Raw genomic sequence first — 16,142 nt, 5'->3', positions numbered from 1 at the left:
ATAATGCGGCCACCTTACAACCACAAAGACAAGAAATCAAAAGAGAAATAGTGAGAGAGAGGACAGAAAAGAGAATTGGAGAACAGCGAAGGGGAGAAAGAGAGGACAGGGAAAGCGAGAGAAAAGAAAAAAATGAAGAGAGCAAAAGAAGGTAAAAAGACAGAAAGACGGAGGAATGAAGAAAGAGAAAAAGAGACGGAGGAAGTGAAAGAGAGAGAGATAGAGAAGAAGAGAAAAAGGGAGGGAGAGAGAGAGAAATACAAGCACAGCATTTGGCTTTGGCGAGTATACATATTTTAACCTGCAGCTCGTTTTTCTCTTGCGCTTCCCTCATCGTTGTCTCGCGGGCCAGATTCAATCCCTTAACGGGCCTGATCCGGCCCGCGGGCGGCCTGTTTCACACCCCTGCTTGAAAGGGCATCTCTTAATCACACACACACTTTTCTACCTTCTTTTTAAAATCTTAACATTATCAGCGGAGGAATCAGAACTGCCGCTGTTTACTTCCTCGAACTTTATTCTTCCTGCTTCGGCGGCTCCGCCCCCGGTTGCTTATCCAATCAGAAGACGTAGGGTGGAAACGGGAGATGGGGGGGAACAGGCTTGGCTGTATCTGAGTCTGAATAAACTAGTTTTAGACATTTTTTAAATGGGCCTTTGAATAAATAAAAATGCCAATAGCAGTTGTTCTGTTTAGCGTTTTGAAGTATTTCTGTAGTACGTTTTTTTGTTTTTTTTAAATAAAAGTCAAAAAATGTAGTAGACAACTGTTTTTAAGTATTAAATTTGATGTTTTTTTGGTAGTATTTTTGGAGTAGTTGTGTAATAGAAACACCAAAGTACAATAGAGACAAAGCTACCTCTACTTCTTTATCCTCAGTCACGAGTTCTTCTTTGCTGTCCTTGCAGTGTTTCCCCGAAGGAACCGACATGACCTCCATCTTGGACTTCTACTTCCAGGTGAGAAACCCCCCCAAAAAAACCCTAGCTCGGCATTTTTCGTTTTGACTCGACGACGCCCGCCGTCCGGTTTCGCCGCCAGTTGTGCTCCATCGAGGTGACGTGCGAGAGCGCTAGCGTGATGGCGGCCACGCTAGCTAACGGCGGCTTCTGTCCAATCACGGGCGAGCGCGTTTTGAGCCCCGAGGCCGTCCGCGACACGCTCAGCCTCATGCACTCCTGCGGGATGTACGACTTCTCCGGACAGTTCGCTTTCCACGTGAGTACCGACCGTTTTTTGTAGTTTTTGGGGGTCTGGCCGAGAACTACAAAATTGCATCCAAAAATAACCCCGGGATACAGCGACCCCGCTTTACAACTAGGGCTGCAACAAACAACTGTTTTAAAAGTCCACTGCTCATAAAAATAAACATACGTTTTTTTCTTAGGAGGGAGCTAGCTTTTGTTTTGCTTCTGTGGCTCCGCCCCCGGTCACTTATCCAATCAGAAGACATAAAGTGGAAAGTGGGAGGGGGTGGGGGGGTTTGGGGGGAGAGGCTAGGCTGCATCTGAGCCTAAGTAAACTAGTTTTTTTAGTTTTTTTCTTAGGGGGGAGCTAGCTATGTCCCTTGTGTCTTTTTGTGTTTCTATTACAGAAATACTCCCAAAATACTACAAAATAAACATCAAATTTAATGCTTAAAAACACGGGTCTAATACATTTTTTGACTTTCATTAAAAAAAAAAAAACTATTAAACAGAAATACTACTGCAGAAATACAGCTACAGAAAAACTGCTGAAATACTAGTCCCGAAATGCTATATAAATACCACAAAGGTATTCCAATAATACAGAAATACTACTACAGATATTCTAAAAAAGATTACGTAATATATTATTTGGCTTTTATTCTGAATTAAAAAAAAAATACTACGGAAATACTTCTACAAACCCTTTACAATAGAAAAAAACACATATTTTTCCGTTTTGGCTTTCGGGGATAATTCTTCTGGAAATGTATTTATATGTTATACTATACAGAATACCTAGAAAAGTACATCTATCGTAATACTATAAAACAGAAATACTACTACAAAAATTCTATACAAAATACCTACAAAAGTACATTTATCGTAATGCTATAATACAGAAATACTACTACAGAAATACTATACAGAATACCTACAAAAGTACATTTATCGTAATACTATAATACAGAAATACTACTTGCATATACTACTATAAAATTACTACTATAGAAATACGACTAAAGACACACTACAGCAATGCTACATAAATACCACAAAATACTATACAGAAATACAGCTACGGTAAACCACTAAAGAAGTAGTACTACTGAAATACTACTCCTGAAATACTACATAAATACCACAAAAAAAATTCAAAAAACACAGAAATACTATGACAGGAACACTACAGAAATACTACTACAGATATACTAACAAATACTTCACAAAACAGGGACCTACGTAATATATTATTCGTCTTTTATTCTGAAAAGCAAAAAAATACTACGGGAACACGTATTTTTACGTTTTGGCTTTCGGGGATAATTCTTCTGAAAATGTATTTATACGTTATATTATACAGAATACCTACACAACTACATTTATCGTGATGCTAAAATTCTGAAATACTACTACAGAAACACTATAAAAGTACTACTACAGAAATACTACTACAGAAATACAGCTACGGTAAACCACTAAAGAAGTAGTACTACTGAAATACTACATAAATACCACAAAAAATATTCAAAAAACACAGAAATACTATGACAGGAACACTACAGAAATACTACTACAGATATACTAAAAAAATACTACACAAAACAGGGACCAACGTAATATATTATTCGTCTTTTATTCTGAAAAGCAAAAAAAATACTAAGGGAACACGTATTTTTACGTTTTGGCTTTCGGGGATAATTCTTCTGAAAATGTATTTATAAGTTACGGCATTGAGAGTTCAAAAGGAGGCCGGCGCCGCTCCCTGGTGGCTTGTTTTTGCCATTGCATTATTTCCCTCGTGATTAACAGCATCTGGCATTAGTTTGTTATTTAAATCCCGTGCCCGGAAAGCGCTGACTGTCATTCCTCGGGTGTCCTGCAGGTGGGGCTGCCGGCCAAATCCGGGGTGGCGGGCGGCATCTTGCTGGTGGTGCCCAACGTGATGGGCGTCATGTGTTGGTCGCCCCCTCTGGACAAACTGGGCAACAGCGTGCGAGGGATCCAGTTCTGCACGGTAAATCCCCAAACTCGGTTTATGTTTTATTGGTGAAGGATCCCGAACGTGGACCGGTTTTTCGTTCTAGGACTTGGTGTCCCTCTTCAACTTTCACAACTACGATAATCTGCGACACTTTGCCAGGAAACTGGATCCTCGCAGGGAGGGAGGAGATCAGAGAGTGAGTACGAGTGCTTGAATTCCTTGAAAAGGCTTGATTTTTTTTTTTTTATCGTATGTTATCAAGGGTTGAAAAGTGCTTGAATTTTAGGTGGAGTGCTTGAAATCGTTGCCATATTTCTCAACAAGTCTCGTTAAAAAGGGAGGGTTCATACAAGTGCTTTAAACACTTGAAAATGCTTGAGTTTTATTGTTGTGTTTTCAAGGTCTAAAAAGTGCTTGAATTTAAGGCGGAGTGCTTGAAATTGTTGCCATGTTTCTCAACCGGTCTGCTTAAAATGCAAAGTATGTACGGATGCTTGAAATTCTTGAAATGGCTTGATTTTTTTTATCGTATGTTTTCAAGGGTTGAAAAGTGCTTGAATTTATGTGGAGTGCTTGAAATTGTTGCCATATTTCTCAACAAGTCTAGTTAAAAAGGAAGGTTTGTACAGGTGCTCTAAACCCTTGAAAATGCTTGAATTTTATTGTAGTTCAAGGTCTAAAAAGTTCTGGAATTTTAGGCGGAGTGCTTGAAATTGTTGCCATGTTTCTCAACAAATCTGCTTAAAAAGGCAGGGGTGATACGGGTGCTTGAAACCTTTGAAAATGCGTTTTATTGTTGGGTTTTAAGGTCTAAAAAGTTCTTGGATTTTAAGCAGAGTGCTTGAAATTGTTGCCATGTTTCTCAACAAGTCTGCTCAAACACGTAGGTTTTGTTCTGTTGCTTAAATTTCTTGAAAAGGCTTGATTTTTTTTTTAACGTATGTTTTCAAGGGTTGAAAAGTGCTTGAATTTTAGGTGGAGTGCTTGAAATCGTTGCCATATTTCTCAACAAGTCTCGTTAAAAAGGGAGGGTTCATACAAGTGCTTTAAACACTTGAAAATGCTTGAGTTTTATTGTTGTGTTTTCAAGGTCTAAAAAGTGCTTGAATTTAAGGCAGAGTGCTTGAAATTGTTGCCATGTTTCTCAACCGGTCTGCTTAAAATGCAAAGTATGTACGGATGCTTGAAATTTTTGAAATGGCTTGATTTTTTTTATTGTATGTTTTCAAGGGTTGAAAAGTGCTTGAATTTTAGGTGGGGTGCTTGAAATTGTTGCCATATTTCTCAACGAGTCTCGTTAAAAAGGGAGGGTTCATACAAGTGCTTTAAACACTTGAAAATGCTTGAGTTTTATTGTTGTGTTTTCAAGGTCTAAAAAGTTCTGGAATTTAAGGCGGAGTGCTTGAAATTGTTGCCATGTTTCTTTACAAATCTGCTTAATAATGCAGAGTATGTACAAATGCTTGAAATCCTTGAAAAGGCTAGAGTTTTAACGTTAGTTTGAGGGTTAAAAAGTGCTTGAATTTTAGGTGAAGTGCTTGAAATTGTTGCCATGTATCTCAACAAGTCTGCTTAAAAAGGCAGGGGTGATACGGGTGCTTGAAACCTTTGAAAATGTGTTTTATTGTTGGGTTTTAAGGTCTAAAAAGTTCTTAATTTTAAGCAGAGTGCTTGAAATTGTTGCCATGTTTCTCAATAAGTCTGCTTAAACACATAGGTTTTGTTCTGTTGCTTAAAATTCTTGAAAAGGCTTGAATTTTAATGTTGGGATTTCAAGGGTTGAAAAAGTATGTGAATTTTGGGTGACGTGCTTGAAATTGTTGCCATGTTTCTCAACAAGTCTGCTTGAAAATGTAAAAATGAGTATGTACGGATCCTGTAAAAGGCTTGAATTTTAAAGTTGTGATTTCAAGGAATGAAAAGTGCCTAAATTTTGGGTGATGAGCTTGAAATTGTCGCCATGTTTCTCAACAACTTTGCAGGTTTCGTATGGGTGCTTAAAATCCTTGAATTTTATTGTTGTGTTTTCAATGTCTGAAAAGTCCTTGAATATTAGGTGGAGTGCTTGAAATTGTTGCCATGCTTCTTGGCACTCTTACTCGATAGACTACGCATGAAATGAAGAAAAATAAATCAAGGCCGCTTAAAAATGACACAGACAGACATTGCTTTGCTGGATTTCTTCTCTCGTGACTTACAGCATCTGGCATTAGTTTGTATCAGTTGTCATGTGAAGTGTCATCGCCACATACTGGAGAAATTGGAAAGTTGCCCTACAAAGTGCTTAAAAAGTGCCATGAAAAAGGCTTCCGAACCCTGAAAATGACATTGACATTGCTCCCGAGTGGATTCACTTTGCAATTGCATTTCTTCTTCCCTTAACGGCAGCTGGCATTAGTTTGTAATGGATTGTTCTATGAAGTGTCATCGCCCCCTACGGGACTGGTGCATGCTACACCTAAACAGTGCCCTACAAAATGTGTATTAGTGCAAGGATTGCATAGCAGTTATGGGCCATGCCAAAAAATGAAGGTAGCGTTATCCAGTGGTAAATTGTCATGGGAAGAACTTCCTGTACCTGAAAATGGAAGCTACATATTTTTACCCTCATTTTACATAAAACTCACAGTACCGTCCGAAAGTGTCGTGAAAAAGTATTTGCCTGATTTCTGTGTTTTTGCGTATTTATCACCTACAAAGGTTTCAGATCATTCAACCAATTTTAATGTCACACAGAAGTGGTAATAGAAAATGCATGCTGTCCTGGTTCTGAGGCAGCAAAGCGGCCCCAGACCATGACACTGCCACCGCCAGGGTGTACTGTTGGCATCATATGCTGTGCCATTTTACACCAGGTCGGACACCTTCCATAGAGTTCCATTTGTTGACTCATTAGTTCACAGAATCGTTATTCAAACATTTGAGGATAATCAAGATGCTTTTTGGCAAAGTGGAAGGACACCAGTTGTTTTCACCCGGGAACTCATCCATGGATGTCATTTGGGGCCAGTGTCTTTCTTATAATAATAATAATAATAATAATAATTTCCTTGTATTGTCATTCTGTGTAACAATGCACACAGAACGAAATGTCGATTGCACCTGACCCGTTGTAGCGAGCCGATGCAGCCGCAGCCAACAGAGGGCGCTGCCGACCACTTTTTAAGTCTTAGGAATGACTCGGCCGGGGCGCGAACCACCGACCTTATAGTGGAGTCATGAACATTGACCTGAACTGGGGCTGCTTTGCTGCCTCAGGACCAGGACATCTTGCTTGAGGAATTCTGGTGTTCACAGAAGACCCCTAAAGAGACTGTCTGGCCATCAGTTGGTGCCTTCAAACTCAAACGTTCTTTGATCATGTTTAAATTTTAATCCAATTGAGATGCTGTGGTGTGACCTTAAAGGGGCAGTTCATGCTAGGAAACCCTTCAATATGGCAGATTTGAACCAATTTTGCAAAGAAGAGTGGGTCAAAATTAGTCTACAGCAATGTTAAGACGAATTATCGCTGCCAAAAGGTGGCCCAACTTGCTATTAGCTTCTTTTTCCAATAGAGCCAAATAGGTTTTGATTTTTTTTAGGGTGCCTTAATAAATAGAAAATGCAGTTTTGAATAGTTAATTCTATTTCCTTGGGTTGTCTCTGAGTGATAGTAAATTTGGTTTGGTGATCTGAAACCTTTGGGAGTGACAAATATGCAAAAAAAAAACAGAAATTGGGGAGGGGGCCAAGACTTTTTCACAACACTGAACGAGATTCTCACCGGATTTCTACTTTTAATGGTACCAGAGAAATTGGTGCATTTGAAAGTCCTTAAAAAGTGCTTGAAATTGGTGTAAGAACCCTGCATCTGATTGGTGGTCATAACATTTCTGTTTTTGTTCGTCCAATTCAGGTGAAATCTGTCATCAATTTGTTGTTTGCGGCCTATACCGGAGACGTGTCTGCACTGAGGAGGTAAGGCCTTTATAATCCAAATTTTCCAGAGCAGTTTTCTGGATTGTACTTCAGATCTTTCAAAAGTCTTGAGGATAATCAAGATGCTCCATGTTGGGCCTGTTTTATTGGGGTTTCTGCAGGTTTGCGTTGTCCTCCATGGACATGGAGCAGAGGGACTACGACTCCAGGACGGCCCTTCATGTAGCTGCAGCTGAAGGTAAGGTGGAAGGGTTAGGGTTTACAGTTAGGGTTTTTGGGGTAAGTTATAGTCTTTAGTTAGGGTTTAGGGTGAGTTAGGGATAGTTATGTGGAACCCCAAGAAGCTAGGATTAGGGTCTTGGTCAAAAGTCTAATTCGGTTTACAACTTAGGTTAGTGGTTAGGTTTAGGGCTTAGGGTCAACTCTAAATCTAGAGTAGTGATTCAAAATAGGGTAAAGGTTTTTAAAAGTACATTGGGGTTTCAAAGTATGATTAGGGTTTTTAATGTTGTTCGGGTTTTGGGTGGTTTTGTAAAAAGGTTGATTTAGGGAGTTAGTGTTAGAGTAAGGTTTGAATATGTTTAGGGTAAGAGGTTAACCTTAGGGTTTTGGGCTAGAGGTTAGGGTAAGGGTTTAGGCTGGCTTTGGGTTTGAGAGTCTAGAGTTGGGGTCTGGGTCAAAAGTTGATTTCGGTTTACAACTAAGGTTAGTGGTTAGGTTTAGGGGCTAGGGTCAACTCTAAATCTAGAGTAGTGCTTCAAAATAGGGTGAGAGTTTTTAAAAGTACATTGGGGTTTCAAGGTGTGATTAGGGTTTTTAATGTTGTGGCGGTTTTCAAAAACTAAAGGGGTTTTGGTTGGTTTTGTAAAAAGGTTGATTTAGGGAGTTAGTGTTAGAGTAAGGTTTGAATAGGTTATGGGGTTAAGCTTAGGGTTTTGGGTTAGAGGTTAGGGTAAGGGTTTAGGCTGGCTTTGGGTTTGAGAGTCTAGAGTTAGGGTCTTGGTCAAAAGTTGATTTCGGTTTACAACTAAGGTTTGTGGTTAGGTTTAGGGCTTGGGGTCAACCCTAAATCTAGAGTAGTGCTTCAAAATAGGGTGAGGGTTTTTAAAAGTACATTGGGGTTTCAAGGTGTGATTAGGGTTTTTAATGTTGTGGCAGTTTTCAAAAACAAAAGGGGTTTTGGTTGGTTTTGTAAAAAGGTTGATTTAGGGAGTTAGTGTTAGAGTAAGGTTTGAATAGGTTATGGGGTTAAGCTTAGGGTTGTGGGTTAGAGGCTAGGGTAAGGGTTTAGGCTGGCTTTGGGTTTGAAAGTCTAGAGTTAGGGTCTTGGTCAAAAGTTGATTTCGGTTTACAACTAAGGTTTGTGGTTAGGTTTAGGGCTTGGGGTCAACCCTAAATCTAGAGTAGTGCTTCAAAATAGGGTGAGGGTTTTTAAAAGTACATTGGGGTGTCAAAGTGTGATTAGGGTTTTTAATGTTGCGGTTTTCAAAAACAAAAGGGGTTTTGTAAAAAGGTTGATTTAGGGAGTTAGTGTTTGAATAGGTTGTGGGGTTAAGCTTAGGGTTTTGGGTTAGAGGTTAGGTTAAGGGTTTAGACTGGCTTAGGGTTTGTGAGTCTAGAGTTGGGGTCTGGGTCAAAAGTTGATTTCGGTTTACAACTAAGGTTAGTGGTTAGGTTTAGGGGCTAGGGTCAACTCTAAATCTAGAGTAGTGCTTCAAAATAGGGTTAGGGTTTTTAATAGTGCATTGGGGTTTTAAAGTGTAATTAGGGTTTTTAATGTTGTTCGCGTTTTTTTTTAAAGGGTTTTGAGTGGTTTTTTAAAAAGGTTGATTTAGGGAGTTAGTGTTAGAGTAAGGTTTGAATAGGTTTAGGGTAAGAGGTTCAGCGTAGGGTTTTGGGTTAGAGGTTAGGTTAAGGGTTTAGGGTGGCTTAGGGTTTGAGTCTAGAGTTGGGGTCTTAGTCAAAAGTTGATTTCGGGTTACGAATTTAGGGTTTGATGTAGTGCTCCCAAATAGGGTTAGGGATTAGGGTGAGTGTTATAGGGTAAGAGGTTATGGTAAGGGTTTGGGTGGGTTAGTGTTTAGGGTAAGGTGTTAGTCTCATACTTTGAGTTTAAGGGTTTGGATGGGTGGGTTAGGGAGAGAGATGATGTGGAATCCAATGAATCCAAGGCCAGGGGCCTCGGTCAAAAGTCGATTGAGGGTTTCAAATAGGGTTAGGGTTTTCACGTTTAGAAGTCAATTGGGGTTTTAACGTTTGATTAAGGTTTCAATGTCATTCTCATTTAAAAATGATGTTTAGTGTTATAGAGGAAGAGGTTAGGCTAAAGGTTTAGGTTGGTTAGTGTTAAGAGTTATGTGTGAGTAACGGTTTATGGTTGGGGTTTAGGGCGGGTAAGGGTTTGTGACAATATGGAATCCAATAAATCTGGGGTTGGGGGTCTCAGTCAAAAGTCAGAGGAGGGTTACAAATTAGGGTTTTAAAATAGTGCTTCCAAATAGGTTAAGGTTGTACAGTTTAGAAATACATTGGGGTTTCTTTGTTATTCTCAGCCACATGCAGCTTTTTGGCGCTCCCTAGTGGCTCCCTGGCACCTTTTGAAATATGTTTGATAACGGAAAAATATATGGTTTCTGTAGGAGGCACAAACGTTCTTAACGTTTTTCAATGAATATTGACGTATACAGTATGTGTCGCCTTCCCTATAAGGCTTATCTAAGGCTTTTTGTTCTATTTCAACCTTAGGGGTTGTCAACCCCTGGTTCACGGTTTCAGAGTACTTCTTTGAAAAGTTGATTTGGGCGAGTAGTGTTAGAGTAAGAGAAAAGATTAAGGGATTGGGTGGGTGAGGGTAAGGATTGAGGCTTGGGGTTTAGTCTCGAGGTAAGGATTAAGGTTTTGGGTAGGTTAGGGTTTGGGGTTTCGGGCAGGGTTTGTGTCAATTTAAAGGGTCTTTTGTTCGTAGGGTTAGGGGGGGTTAGCATTTAGAGTTTGGGTGGGTTATGGTTAGGACTACTGTGTGTGTCGCCAGAGAATTTAGGGTTTGGGTCATAAGTTGATTAGGGTTTGGTTAGCCGATTGCATTGTGATGATGACTTATGTGTTTTTGTCTTTCAGGCCATGCTGAAGTGGTCCGGTTTTTGCTGGAGGCCTGTAAGGTCAACCCGGTTCCTAAAGACAGGTAATCCTTAAAACAAAATTCTCATAAAAATCTGATAGGATTCACCGTTCTCGTCCTAAAAACCCTCACACACACACAACATGCGTATTACACCGTTCGAATTCTATATTGGTAAAAAGGTTCCCGTCATACGAGTTCAAATTGAATCCTAACCCCCAATCAAGATCAATTATTGGACAATATTAGACACGTGATACAGGTGGTTTGAAAGCATCCATGAAAACTCAGGGGATTGGACAGGGCCGTTTGAGAAAGACTTTGAGACCTTGGAATCGTCAAAGGGGGACTATTGTGGAAAAACAAAGTCAACTCTGCACATATTACAGGATGTCGTGTTGTCTCGAGGAAGCGTAACTGGAGATGCCGGACAATCGCATTTAGCAAATTTGGTGTCGATAAGACAAGTCAAGTAAAGCTAGAGATTTCAGCCCTTTAATATGTGATGTATTAACACTGTCTTTAGAAATTTCTTCCCGTATGTGTTGAATCTTCTTATTAAAGAAGACCATAAAGTCATGGGCTGAATGGGTAGAACTATCTGGGATAATCTGTTGCCTCGTTAGCGATGCTAGAGTGTAGAAAATGATTTTGGGGTTATTCTTTTGTGCCGCAATCACCTTCGAAAAATAGGCTGCTTTTGCGGAGGCAAGGGCTGCTTTATACTTTGACAAGTTGTCACACCAGGTTTGACGGAAAACCTCAAGCTTGGTAGCGCGCCATTTTCTTTCAGATTTCCTGCAGTCTTGTTTAAGCGATCTAGTTTCATCAGTAAACCAAGGCGTTTGTCTTTTAGGTCGTGATTTAAGCCGTAGGGGCGCTACTGAATCCAGGACACTAGCCAGGGTAGCATTAAACTCATTCATGAGTGAGAATTTCCTCGTGATGAAACTTGTATTCCTTTCCTAGTAATTGCAGTAAACCTAGCAATATCCTTCTGAGTCTCTTTTTAGCAATATTTAAGATAAAATATTCTCAATATTGAACTCGTGAAACGGATGATTTGAAATCATGTGTGGAAACTCGGGCGATTGGACGGGGACACTTAGGAAAGACGTTTTGATGACACAAATGAAAAGGAGGCCTGAAAGACCTTTAAAATGGTAAAAAGGGGGGTATATTGCAGAGAACACAAGTCGACTTTGCATGACGCTTCTTATTGTATAACTGTCTTGAGGAAGCTTACGTCACTGAAACTTTCAGACAAGCAGCTTGTCCAAATTTGGTGTTGTTTGCGAGATTCGAACTTTGAAATTGGGTTTCTGCTCCTACTGGTAACTAAAGTGTAAAGTAGGCTTAAACGTATTTGCTCAAGGTGTGTATTTCTATTCAGTTGATGTTCCTTTTGGCCGTCTCTTAGTCTTTTTGTCTTTGTTTAAAGGTGTCTGTGTTTTCCAAGGGGGTGGTCTTTTGTCTTTGTTTAAACATAGCAGTACTTTTCCTGTCTTGTGGTTTCAAAAAGACACAGAGGCAGATGGGGGGTGACCCAGAGAGAGTGAGTGTGAAGGAGCCAGTTGCTTGTCCTCCCGCTACTCTCCCTGTTGCAGCTGGTTAAAAAAACTTAACAAGTCTTTGCCTGATATTTTTTGTACCGTTAGCCAATTTAAAGCTCTCCCACACGTCAGTGGTCTGCTTCTTAGACCCCACATAAAGTCAAGCTGACAACCTCATCGTATGTCTTGTTAAAGAAATATTTAGAATAAATATTTGACCAGTGAATCAGGCTGTTTGAAAGCATTCTTGGCGACACTTGAGAAAGACTTGTTGATGTCACAAACTAAAGGCTGATGATTAAAAATCATCAAAGGTGGGAATATTGTGGAGAAATAGCTCAACTTCACGGAAATCATTTGGAAAGGATGTGGTATAAAACTGCCCTGAAGTTTTGAACAACCACTTTGTCCCAATTTGGTGTTGTTGACGAGAGTGGAATTCCCTCGAAAGGTTATACAGTGGAACCTGGGTTCTCGACCAAAATCCGTTCCAGAACCCTGTTCGAAAAGCGATTTGTTCGAACACCGAAATCAATTTTCCCGTTACAAATAATGTAAATCGTTTTAATCCGTTCCAACACCCTGAATGTTTACCTGTAAACATAAAGCTAACCCAGGCTAATCGTACGTTCACGCTATCGTAATCTTCCGTACAAAAGATTACGCTAACATGAACGTGTAAAAATACAAAAAAAGGGTAAAAAAAAGGATTATGAATAGGATTTTTTACCTTTGTGGTGGTCAGCAGAAGGGACAGGTGGACGGTGGAGAGGGATGGAGGAGGAAGAAAAATGATTGTTTGGAAGGAGAGTCCCCTTCCATAAAAACTTCGGGGAGCTCTTCTGTCTGAGGGGCTGCTCACACCTTCAAATCTCTTTGCTACGGATGACTCGGCTACAGGATGTTCTTAAAATCTCTATCCAATGACACTTGCTTCTGCCTTCTTTTTAGCACTTTTCGGAAGTGGTTCATGTATCGTTAAAGTCATTGATGACTCTGGTGGCCGCAGCTTCATCGGGGCGGCGGAGTTCGACGAAATTTTGTAACTCGGCCCATTTGCTACACACTTGTTTCATCTCGGACGCCCCCTAGTGTAGTGGAGGTGCAATTGCACCTGAGAAAATTAAAACAGGGATGTGATTTTTCCGACTATAGTCGGAATTCCGACTTTTTCACTTGCGTAGCAAACAAATCCGACTGTCTCACTCTTTCCTTTATTGCTCTGGCGCACCCTGGTGGCCGTTAGAAAAATTGCATAAATTGGCCACATCGTTGCACAAGCTGCAGGGTCTGAACTGCCTTTGAACTGACCTTGCAGTATTTACAAAAAAAATCAGATATGTGGGCAAATTATTTTGTTATTTAAATCTTCTAAAGATGTTAAATTATTAATTTAAGCATGGTTTTGGACAAGTAAATTGCTTAAAACCCAGGAGCTTCGGGGGGGGGCATTGCTCTGCCCTGGGCCCCCAAACCCCCGGCTAGGTTTCAGACTTTTTCTTCTCACCTCAATCACATCCCTGTTAAAAGGAGTTAAAAAAAAATGTGATGTGAAACATCCACCCCTAGCAAATACGTTTAAGCCTACTTTACAGTTTAGTTACCAGGAGCAGAAACCCAATTTCAAAATTCAAATCTCGCACTACAATTAGCCATAGCTGTCGTACCGGCGTTCGAACTCCGATTTGTTCGAACTGTGAGTCGTTCGAAAACCGAGGTTCCACTGTACTGTCAGAACTTGTATATTTTAGGCTTCTCCTTGTCCCTTTTCCACGCGTCTCAGGTGGGGCAACACCCCGATGGACGAGGCGGTCCACTTCGGCCACCACGACGTGGTCACCATCCTGCGCGACTACCACAACCTCTACAGTCCCCCCGAGACCCCGCCTGGCGGCGACAAGGCCGAGAAGAACCTGGACAGTCTGTTGTAAAACCCACCGTTAGTATCAAAGACCAAACTTGTAATCGTGTTGTTAGCCAGTGTTGTACAAGTTACCGTGTATGTTGGAGTCATTTTTTGAGTTGGAAACTGCGAGTTACGGTTTAGGGCTAGGTTTATATGTATATGTTAGGGTTTAAGGGTTTCAGGTGGGGTTAAAAACTTTTTTTATTAGTGTCTCTTTAATTGAGACACACAGGGTTGGGTAGGGTTACTTGAACTTGATTACTTTCAATGACTTTTGGATTACTCCATTACCAAATATGCAAAGAAAAGACAAAAGAAACTACTGTAAAATCCAGACTACAGAGCGCACCTACTTATAAGCCGCACCCACCACTTTTTTAAGCGATTTGCCACTTTTGTACTTACAAAAGCCGCACCTCTGTACAAGCCGCATGCGCGCGCACTAAAACTCAATCACAAGTTTAACCCAGACCAGGCTGTAAGTTCCACGATTTTAACTAAATACATAGTAGACAATCTTAGAATCACAATCGGCATCATGAATGGCAAATGATACCCGTAATTAACGTATGATGCAGACTTGTAAAGTCCGGGTCCCGTCGAAAGTAATCCAAGGAAACAAAATATATATTTCCAAAGTTAAGGGTGGGAAAAATATATATCCACTATTGTCCGCTGCGACAACAGACAGATCTACCGGTAACTCGGCTTTACCCCACTTCCCATCAGCCCGCGTTTGCTCCGCCCCTTCTTTTTGATTCGCTCGTAGAACACATAACAGAATAAATCTTTAAAATGAATACATGACAAAAATATACAGTTGCAAATACATATTATACATGGTTACACATATTTATGAAAAAAGACGGGACACCGAGAGAGTTTTCCAAGCTTTAATAATAATAATATAACTTTCATCCCAAACCGATCCTTTGAAAGGTACCAACACGCTAGTAGGAACACGCTCGCAATGCGTCAAACGTGCCTGTTAAAAGAAAGCATCCCGTGATTGTGAAATTCACGGTAGATCGTCCTCAACTTGCTCTTCATAACTATAGCCATCAAGGGCGCCTTCCTCATTATCGGAACGTACCTTTACGTAACAGACAATGTATGCTTAAACTTAGAGGTTGCAGTCTTTCTTGGAGCACATTTGGGAAAAAAGTAGCGGCTTATAGTCCGGAATTTACGGTAAATATGAATCAAATGAGGACTCACGACACGTGGTAAGCTTTCTCTCCTGGCTTTGATCTAACAAACATCAAATGCGACAGAAACAAAATGAAAATAAATCCAAACAGCCTGCCAACATCATTTTTGCCGTTCCATGTATTCCGTTACTCCCCAAACCTGCACAAAATGTAGTCATTTGATTCATATTGAGTTTATTTTGTCTTTTATGAGCATATTTGGTATCGGAGTAATCCAAAAGTCATTGAAAGTAATCCAGTTCAAGTAACCCTACCCAACCCTGGAGACACGGCACATAAAAACGACACCAACCATGAATTAACAAAAGAAAACACCAACATATTTGCACAAAGATAGACGGAGTAGGCTGAAAACAAAGCCAAGGGTTTAGTTTTTGTTAGGATGTAGGATTAGGTTTGTCATGAGGGTTAGGGTTATAGTTGGGGGTTATTGTTACAGGATTAGAGGTTAGAGGGATAGGCTTGGGAAGTGGAGTTAGGGTTAGATTATAGGGTTAGGTTTGGGGTAAGGGTTAGGGTAGGTTTAGTGTTTAGGGTAAGCTTATATGTTAGGGTTAGAGACTTGGGATTAGATTTATCGTTAGGGTTAGGATCGGAAAGTTTGAGTTATAGTCACGGTCTAGCATTATGTTTGTCATTAGGGTTAGAGGTTCAGGAAAGACACTTAGGGTTATTTATTGTAAGGGTTGGGTTTATTGTGAGGGTTAGGTTAGGGCTGGAAAGGGTTTAGAGTAATCATTAGGGTTGGGTTTGTAGTTGAGGTTTATCGTTACAGGGTTAGAGGGGTTAGGCTTGGAAAATTGGAGTTAGATTATAGGGTTAAGTTTATCATTTGGGGTAAGGGTTGGGCTATGCTTAGTGTTTAACCCCAACATATAAGCCTACCCTAGAGACTTGGGATTTGATTTATTGTTATGGTTAGGATCGGAAAGTTTGAGTTATAGTCACGGGCTAGCATTAGGTTTGTCATTAGGGTCAGAAGTTCAGGAAAGAAACTTAGGGTTATTTATTGTAAGGGTTGGGTTTATTGTTAGGGTTAGGTTAGGGCTGGAAAGGGTTTAGAGTAATCATTAGGGCTGGGTTTATAGTTGAGGGTTATCGTTACAGGGTTAGGGTTAGAGGGGTTAGGCTTGGAAAATTGGAAATAGGGTTAGATTTATCATTTGACATAAGAATTAGGGTAGGCCTGGTGTTTAAGTTAGGCTTATAAGTTAGGGTTAGATTTATAGTTAGGGATAGGGGTTTGGGTCGGAAGGTTTGA

General features: G+C 40.3%; 1 protein-coding gene across 1 annotated transcript in view; it reads left to right on the top strand.

Moving 5' to 3' along the window:
- The window catches only part of glsa (glutaminase a), a 47,890-nt gene extending 32,847 nt beyond the window's left edge, over window positions 1-15,043 (top strand). The window contains exons 11-18 of the mRNA XM_088330555.1: window positions 910-960; window positions 1,043-1,219; window positions 3,074-3,205; window positions 3,276-3,368; window positions 7,071-7,132; window positions 7,255-7,331; window positions 10,211-10,274; window positions 13,548-15,043. Coding sequence (XP_088186681.1) covers window positions 910-960; window positions 1,043-1,219; window positions 3,074-3,205; window positions 3,276-3,368; window positions 7,071-7,132; window positions 7,255-7,331; window positions 10,211-10,274; window positions 13,548-13,695 — 804 coding nt within the window. The 3' untranslated portion in view covers window positions 13,696-15,043. The remainder of the gene's footprint in view (window positions 1-909; window positions 961-1,042; window positions 1,220-3,073; window positions 3,206-3,275; window positions 3,369-7,070; window positions 7,133-7,254; window positions 7,332-10,210; window positions 10,275-13,547) is intronic.
- Window positions 15,044-16,142: the final 1,099 nt, after the last annotated feature.

The sequence above is a fragment of the Urocampus carinirostris genome, chromosome 3, assembly GCF_059441175.1.
Source record: "Urocampus carinirostris isolate Australia breed hairy pipefish chromosome 3, RoL_Ucar_1.0, whole genome shotgun sequence".
Classification (NCBI taxonomy): domain Eukaryota; kingdom Metazoa; phylum Chordata; class Actinopteri; order Syngnathiformes; family Syngnathidae; genus Urocampus; species Urocampus carinirostris.
This window is presented reverse-complemented; position numbering and strand designations above follow the sequence as displayed.